We start from the raw sequence: 9,163 nt of genomic DNA on the forward strand, positions 1-9,163 counted from the left end.
GTTGTACTTGATCATGAAAAGGCAATACTTTTATGTAGGTTATACTTGATCCTTGAAAGACAGTTTATAGTGGATTCGAACTCCTTGTACTATCAATGAAGAGGACATGGGCATTGAAGGGCCTAACCTTAATAAAAACTTGGCTGAGTACTCTTTACTTTCTATGTTATTTTTCATTTAGCTTATGCTTTGTTTCACAACTCAACTTTTCAAGCTTCCTTATTGTCTTGAGTTCAAATAGGGAAACTTTTATACTTTGTGCATTCAAGATCAAATTGTCAAGACTCAGCCATTAAAGAAATCAATTAAAAGAAATTAATTAGAGGATTATTTTTTATTTTAAAGAATTTTCAGAGATTGGAATTCCATGTTTGATTATTAAATTTGATATTTGTTTGCAAATTTACAGTCTAATTTTCAACATGAAACTTGAAAGGAAATTTGTAGGTTTATAATTGGATTTAGGATTTAGGGTCTAGGGCTTAAGGCTTAGAATTTGATTATTAAATTTGATATTTGTTTTCAAATTTACAATCTAATTTTCAACATGAAATTTGTAGGTGTGTGATTGGGTTTAGGCTCTAATTATTAAATTGGGTATTTATTTCCAAATTTACAGTAGAAATTTGTGTGTACACACCCAATGTATTGTTGTTGCCCGTAGTGTCATCGTTGACTTTTGGAGGCAACCAAAATCGCTTTCATAGTATTTTCATGGCTCCCTTCCCCTCTTGATCATTTTTTATTCTAACAAGCCTGAGTGAGAGTTGCCTTTCATTTTTACGTGTCAACCTTTTTAATTCCACACATACAAGTTAATTTCATTGAGAGAAAAAAAGGCTTTGTTGTTCAATGGCATCTTCTGTTGAAAACCAGTTTCATGGCAACAATAATGCAGAGCAAGACCAAGAAAGCTTCTCATATGCCATGCAGATTGTCAGCTCTTCTGTGCTACCCATGTCTATGCATGCAGCAATTCAACTGGAACTCTTTGACATCATAGCCAAAGCTGGTCCAAATGCCAAGTTCTCCCCAAAAGAGATAGCAGCCCAATTACCTTGCAAGAATCCAGAGGCGCCGTCGATGCTGGACCGCATACTTAGAGTTTTAGCCAGCCATGGTATTGTTGGTTGCTCTGTGGTAGATGAAGAGGGTAACAATCCCCAAAGGCTCTATAGTTTGACGCCTGTGTCCAAATTCTTTGTTCGAAATGAAGATGGTGTTTCATTTGGCCCCTTGATGGCCTTGATTCAGGACAAGGTCTCCCTTGATAGTTGGTGTGTTTCATGCATCTCTCTCTACCTCTCTCTTTTCTTGACTAGATGGAGTTATTGTTGATGTGTAGTTGGAACTTTATTGTTGGTGGTCAGTTGAGATTCGAAATATTGGTTCAATTATAGGCAGATAAATTTTTAATGTTCTGATTTTTCATTAGCTAATATGTGCATATTTTCATGTACCTTGATCCTCAAACGGAGCATTAAAACTTCTAGCCAATGGGGTGGAGCGTATATGTAAGATATTACTTCAAAAATATTTTATAATTCAATGCATTGTTGATTCTAATTTGTAAATATAATGATTTTTAATCCTTAGATGGTAACATTACAAACGGGGATAAAGGTACTTGATTATGGCATGACCAAAAGATTGTTTATATATTTGACCCGACCATGATTACTAGATAGACTCCTTCCCAGTATCAATATTCGACACTTCCCTTTTGTTTGGTACATTAATTGAATTAGTTGTAACTTCTAAAGGCTTGGTTGCTCAATTTCAACTCAAAAAGAAGTTCCCAATTCGCCTGACTATTGACTTTGTTTAGCTTTTTGGCTGCTATAATTAACAAATTCCTGCTTATTAATGTACTGTTAGGTCGCACCTGAAGGATGCAGTTCTTGAAGGAGGAGTTCCATTTGACAGGGTCCATGGAACACACGCATTTGAATACTTTGGCAAGGACCCTAGGCTCAATCAAGTTTTTAATACTGCAATGATCAATCACGCGACGATAATCGTGAAGAAGATCCTGGAGACCTACAAGGGTTTTAAGCAGCTCAACCGAGTGGTTGATGTTGCCGGTGGTCTAGGAGTCACTCTCAGCCTCATCACTTCCAAGTGCCCCTACATTAAGGGAATTAATTTTGACTTGCCTCATGTTATACAACATGCCCCGACCTGTCCTGGTAACAACTTGGCTAATGCATTATTCTATGTATTCTGAATAATATTCCAAAGTCATATATAGCCCTTTCTTTTTTCAAATCATTACCTCAATCCAGAATATTGTATGTGGAAGTAAAATGCTGAGCTAATTGCATCTGTTGCATTCCCTTCCCCGTTTGGCCAACTTAATGTAGCTGCATTAGTCCTGTGCTTTGCAAATATGACGCCATAACATAAAAGGGCTGCTAATCTTGTGATTTTGTGTTTAAAAGAAAGTATAACTGAATCATTTGAAATAGACAAGATTTTCTATTTTAATTGCTTTCCGGATTTAAGCTTTTGGTCTCTGTTTTTGGTATTTTGATCTCGATCTCTTTAGGAGGTTAGCTTGTTTTTTATTGCTTTCTTGCTTCCTGCTGCTATTTTTGTGTGCAAGCAGGAATTTGCCTTTAGGTAGGCTCGGAGTGTTGAGGGACTACTGCCAATTTATGCAAGCAGTTGTCCCCTTCTTTTTTATGTACAGTTTCTCTTTGTCAAGCCGGTTTTCATGCCAATGGGATTCTCTGGCAGCTTCAGCTTGAGACTAGCAATGACATATCGGTAGTGTGGCCAATAAAATCTCATTTTGCAAAAAAAATAGAGAAATAGAAAAGGTTTTCAAAAATCACTTTATAGATTAAATTCGGTTTTTACATTGTGGAATTTCGTTTAATTCCATAAACACATTCGAAATTGATGCCAAATGGCATGTTTTGTCTAGTTTCTTCGGTATACTTCGTACGCTAACAGGATATCAACAAATTTTACAGGCGTTGAGCATGTAGGGGGAGATATGTTTGAAAGTATTCCTAAAGGCGATGCCATTTTCATGAAGGTAAGATATCATTTGTAGACAATCTTTTCCCCTGATATGCAACTGTGAGTTATGGATTCAATCATCTCTCACAAGAAATCATCAATTATTAGTCCATTTTCACTTTTTAGTTATTGCATTGGTTGTTCAATTTTTGCTATTTGCTTCATCAAAAGTTTCAAATAGTACGAGCTTAAACACTAGATAACAAATTTATGACATAATTGACTTGTCAAAATTTTTGTAGTCGGTACTTCATAATTGGAGCGATGAACAATGTTTGAAGCTGTTGAAGAATTGTTACAATGCCATCCCAGATGATGGAAAAGTTATAGTGGTTGATACTGTCCTCCCAATTTTGCCCGAGACTAATGCTTTTGGGAGAAGCACTTCGCAGACGGATATCATTATGATGACTCATCTTCCAAGAGGGAAGGAACGAAACAAACTAGAATTCGAAGCCTTGGCAACTAATGCTGGATTCAGGGGCATCAGATACGAATGTTTTGTTTATGACCTCTGGGTAATGGAGTTCTTCAAGTAGTTGGACCCTTATATCATTGGTAAACTGAGCTCTCCTGTTCCAGTTGCTTAGTTTCCAATCTTCTTCAAGCTAGCAAGAGGAGGGAAAAGAATAAAAGAGAATGGTTGTATTGCAATAAACATACTTTCTTGTGTCGAAGATGGTTCATCTAATAATTAAATACTTGTGAATCAAATGAAATTACATGAAAAATAACACTGAAATAAATTATGAGAAGGATGAATTGGCAAACTATAGAGACATGGTAGCTGCTTGCTGTGAAATTATGTGATAGTTATTTGTGCTTGGTGATCTTCGTATTAAACATCCAAATGCAGTGGAGCTTTACTGTGACAATCAATCAACGTTGTCCATTTGTAAAAATCCCATATTTCATGACAAGACTAAAGACATTGAGATGGATTTCCATATTTTAGCCGGGATCACTCTCCAAAACATGTTCATACTGAATTGTAGATGGTAGATTTACTTACAAAAGCTTTAAAACCAAGACAATTCCATGCTTTGTTAAGCAAGAGGAGCATTTTGAACATTCATAGTCCTACACTTGATTGTAATGCTGCACATGTTCCTCACGTGTGTTAACTAATCAGGTTAATTGTACAAGATTAATTGATAGTTAGTGTGGTAATTTTGGTTTTCTTACTGTATTTGACTTTCTTAATTGTTGACTCTGTAACTAAGTCTTAACTGTCAAAGCAGTTATCCTTCCTTTCCTTCTTCATTGTAATAGCATGTATAAATACCTTGCCTCGTAAGTAGTAGTGGCTTAAGCAATGAAAATAATCTTTCATTCCTCCTCCTCCACTATCCATTCTCTCTCACAAAACTAATAGTACGTTCTGTGGTCCTGCAGGAGGCAGGGATACATAGCCCTGACCCTGCAGTAGTTTCCCACCTAAAGTGGGAGTGTGAGCCATTGGCTCAGAACCATGTATGAGCTATGACAGAGAAAGAGTAAAATCATTGGCATTGATCCACATCCAACTCATGATAACATCGTTAAATAGGCACAACAAAATGCACTTTGAATAGCAAATTACCATTTGTCTAATAGATTGTTGGTATTAACAGAACATGAAATTCCAACCATTCCTCCTCTGTTTGAAAGACTGCTGTTCTCCTTTTATAGAAATTTTAATGCACCCACCTATTGCTTATACATTTGTTGCAGACTATCAAATAATGAAGTATTAGAGCAGTAGGTTCCTCTAACATCATGAGACTTACCTCTCAGATACAATCATTGTAGCTAAGCAATAGCAAAAGTCAATCACTTGAATTTTTTTGAAATATGAGGATCTATGTACTAGATTTCTGTGTGGAATTTATGTATTTCTGTTAGGAGTTAAAAAATTCAGATGCTTGAAGACAGAGGTGTAAACATTAAATAATTCCAACTCTTGCTAGCCAGATCATTTACATACGTATTCAAGAAACTTAATCTTTCAAAACCTCTATCGTTTTGCTAACAAGATTGGTTCCTACTTCAAGTTGTGATAATATTTTTATCAATATAAGGTAATAGATTTTTTGACCTTAGTGGAAGGGGGATTCAAACCCTGTTTAATGGAAAGGGGATTTGAACCTTATTCTTTAAGTAGAAAGATCATGCACCAATCAATGATCCAAATGCTCTATTGTCAAGGCAATGGATTTTATTTCTTCCATTTTTTAATTTTAATTGACGTGTACATTTGGAACTCCAAGCTTAACAAGTAAAATGACAGTTTCCAGATTTACCTGATTCATGGGGAAAAAAAATAAAACAGATTAAGCTGATGACATCTTGTTTTTATCATGACTTTCGGAATCTACTGAACCCTTAGGCACTGCTTAGCATTGTCTCTGCAGTAAAAGGGTAACATGGAGCAGATTCATTGTATATGTGATTGAATAGCATATAAGCAGCCAAAAGAGGATAAAAAGTTAAACATGTTTAGTGCAGCATCATTCACATGGTTTACACGTTAAGAAAAGTTCAATTAAAACAGTTAACTAAAATTTGCAGATACATTGACTTAGATCACACTGTTCCACTAATGCCAATTAAACTAAGAACATTAGGTGAAGTCAAGAAAATTCCTGCTTCAACAATATCCCATTCTATTTTTTGTTTCTCTTTTAAGAGAACCTAAATCAATAAGAAATTGACCAAAAATGGAAAACCTCGGCTCCTGTTGTTTTGCTTTAACGATTCAATGACTTCCATGGTTGTCTTTATGGAACTCCCGCCATTTCCAGTGGCTTGCCTAGCTTCTTCTCCTACCTTCTTGGCTCTACTCTTCAGCTTCACATCTGTCATCAGCTCACTGATCCTTTTCTGATTTCCATCTGTTTTAACCAACCTCTGACCACCCCAGCCCCATGTCCTATTCCATATTCCAAGCCCTGCCTTCTCCAAAACCTCCGCGTTCGCTCTTTGGTCCCCATGTTGAGGCCATGCCAGCATTGGAATCCCTCTCTGAGCTGCTTCCATCACTGAGTTCCACCCACAATGATTTACAAAGCCTCCAACCGCAGGATGTGCTAGAATATCTTGCTGGTTCACCCACTCCTTTAATACCATACCCTTGTTCTTTGTTCTTTCTAGAAATGAACAGCTTAATAAGTCTTCCAAATCTTCAGTGTCATCCTTGTCAACTGTTTTCGTCTTCAATATCCAAAGGAATCGATACTCACTTTTTTGTAGTCCATGTCTCAATTCCTTTATTTGATCCTTTGACATGGCTGTTCTGCTTCCGAAGCTTACAAACACGACAGATTCTGCTGGTTGGTTGTTTAGCCAAGGTAGATACTGACCCTGGTCCTTCTCGAGCTCATAAGTTCCCGATGGTCCTATGGGGAGAATTAGTGGGAGATTTCTTAAAGCTCTCTTATTGTTGATTGCTGAAAGAGTTTCTGAAAATATTCATGAAAAGTATAAAGAAAGTCTTGTAGGTCAGATCTTGGTCAAGAAAAGAGGCTCATTTCAAACCAGTAAAGGAGACTTGCAAAGAAAATGAAGAAGGCTGGTTTTTGTATTCACCCTTGAAGTCCCATATCAGCTTACAATATAAAAGTAATAGGTAAAATATTAAAATAAGGAAAAGCTCTTAACACAAGGTGCAGCCACTAAAATTGTCAGCTGTCCTTTGCTGTAATTGTGCAAAGGCTAATACGTTGCTTGACTGAAAAAACTAAATAGCAGAAAAAGTTGAAACAACCAAAAAGTTAAATAACTAAGTAGCAGATAAGGTCTTCATCTTCAAATCAAATTTGATATTTTCACTCCCAGCAGAGTATTGAACCAGAGACTAACTTTCAACAGTTTCAGGCTCAAAGCAATCAAATGTATTCATTAGAATTCCTTTGCAATCCGGGAGAGTTATGGTATTTGAGACAAGGGTTGCTGTAAAAAGATGATCAGGTTAAAGAATGGAGGAGGAATGCTTGATATATGCAGTGGGGTTAGGCCTGGTATCTCAATTTCAGTAGATCTGTTGCTCATTTTGGCAGCATCAGATGTCAGGATTGGAAGATAAGCCATAAGAGAAAGAAACTTGACAGAAGTGGTGGATACAGTGTAATTAGAATACCAAGATCAACAGCAACTTTGCTGACACCAGAGGCTACTACTAAGTCAGAAAAGATGGCAGAGAGAGGTGGCGATAAAGAAGATATTAAAGGATGAATAAGATGGGCAGAACGGTTAGTAGCTTTGAATTGGATAAAGAAAGGATCATCTGTAGTGGTATTGGAAGGCTGCATAGGAGGAACTTGGAATTCAATATGTTTGATTTCTGGATGTGTTGAAAGAAAGAAAGAAATATATGTGGACTCGGCTACTGATACTGTAGATTTAGTAGTGATCAGAGTTACCATACAATTGTGTGACAATAGCATGGAAGCAAGACGGAGAAAAGGGGTCAGGTGACCCATTCCAGCACTTGGAAAGAGAGCAATGTGAGGCTGGGATGTTTCAGAACCTTGGAAAATCGACATTTTGGCGTCACAAATATCTGAGGTGAAGGTTCTTTGGCAACTTATATGCATTTGCACATATGAGCAGACGGATATTGATGGAATGTCTTTAAGTTTAATTTCCTCTAATAGAAAGACATTTTAGTACTGAAAACTGTGGTGGCTTTTACTACTATCTCCTTGTGACAGTTTGAACAGTCAGGTCAATATTTCTGATCAACTAACATTCAAAGTGGATGCAGTTAGGTATTCTTCTAATGGGATTGAAAATCATATACATTGACTCGATGAAGTTCAAAGAGGGCAACCAAAGTTAGGCCACAAGAGCTACCTTACCACTAAACCACTATCACAACATTGGGTAGAGGAGATTCTTGCAAAGAGAACAACCATAATTAACTGACAACCAACGCAAATATTTGGAGAAATAGAATGGTTAGGGACAGATGAAATCACTTAGGAGAAGGAAGTCGATCTCCGTGCCTTTAAGCAAAAGATTGAAGAGTTCCAAGTCAACCAATCAACAAGGACATTGACAGATTAAGTGAGGGATGATGTCATGAGCCAACCTTATATAAGGTTATAACAAGGTAAAACTACCTAGAAGATTAAGTCTTTTGTACCTTCAAGGGAGATGTCCCCTTTTTAAACATTGTAGTGGTACTTGGTGACATCTTTAGAGATGTTTGTTAAGTCTTTAGGGAGAAAACTCTTTGGAAAAGGAATGCCCATATCTCACGCATTGTAATGGCTATTAGTGAAATACTTTTAAAACTTCATAAACTCTTTATAGGGGGTTAGCAGTCAACGGATTGTTTGACTGTCTCACTGGTAAAGATATAAATGAGTTATAGGCTGACTTGTGTGGAAACATTCATTTAAGTGTCGCACGGACTATTGCATATTTAAACGAAGAAATGTAGTTTGTGACACCCATGGACATTCGTAGTGCGTAACACCTAGGAATGTTTCCAAGTGCGTAATGCCCAAGGACGTTCCTAAGTCTGTAACGCATAAGGATGTTCCTAAATGTGTAACGCACAAGGAGGTTCTCAAGTGTGTAACGCCTAAGGACGTTCCAAGTGTGCAACAGACAGGGACATTCCAAGTACGTAACGCTTGGGGACATTCCAAGTGTGTAATACCCAAAGACTTTCCTACATGCGTAATGCTCAGGGACGTTACCAAGTGCGAAATGCATGAGGATGTTCCGAGGTGCAACGCTTCAAGTGGACTTTCCTAACTGCAAGCATATTTTGTAATAATAAAAAATAATAATAAAAATAATTGCATAAATTTGCAAGGTTCTAATCAAAGAAGATTTTGCTTTGAATGGAATAAACGTTAAAAAAGTGTTTTAACACTGCTTCATTAGCTACTTTTTCTTTTGGATAAGAAAAACATGTAAAGTGTTGCCTTACATTACTTATTTTATGTTCATGACTCAAATTGTGGCTTTTTATTTATGCATAAAAATTTCTTACAAAAATTCTTATGCAGAGGGCAAAATGTAGATGTCCAATTTTGGCTAACCATTATTTCTTTTAAATATTGTCTTATAGTATGAGAACAACGTGGAACAACCATGTCACATGGAGAATTGAAAGTAGCTTAGAACTAGTGGCAAGATTCAC

General features: G+C 36.8%; 1 protein-coding gene and 1 pseudogene across 1 annotated transcript; one reads left to right on the forward strand and one right to left on the reverse strand.

The window, feature by feature from the left end:
• Positions 673-3,704, forward strand: LOC18601594 (caffeic acid 3-O-methyltransferase). The gene is made up of 4 exons (XM_007032584.2): positions 673-1,277; positions 1,879-2,189; positions 2,979-3,043; positions 3,270-3,704. Exons 1-4 carry the CDS (start codon positions 853-855, stop codon positions 3,564-3,566), a joined length of 1,098 nt encoding a protein of 365 aa, XP_007032646.2. The 5' UTR covers positions 673-852; the 3' UTR covers positions 3,567-3,704.
• On the reverse strand, positions 5,516-7,550 carry LOC18601596 (annotated as a pseudogene).

Source organism: Theobroma cacao, chromosome 4 (genome assembly GCF_000208745.1).
Source record: "Theobroma cacao cultivar B97-61/B2 chromosome 4, Criollo_cocoa_genome_V2, whole genome shotgun sequence".
NCBI classification, from domain to species: Eukaryota; Viridiplantae; Streptophyta; class Magnoliopsida; order Malvales; family Malvaceae; genus Theobroma; species Theobroma cacao.

Coding starts and splice junctions, on each gene's coding strand:
- LOC18601594 (XM_007032584.2), top strand. CDS start 853: ATGGCATCTTCTGTTGAAAACCAGTTTCATGGCAACAATAATGCAGAG. Junction 1,278..1,878: donor AAGGTCTCCCTTGATAGTTG/GTGTGTTTCATG, acceptor ATGTACTGTTAG/GTCGCACCTGAAGGATGCAG. Junction 3,044..3,269: donor GCGATGCCATTTTCATGAAG/GTAAGATATCAT, acceptor AAATTTTTGTAG/TCGGTACTTCATAATTGGAG.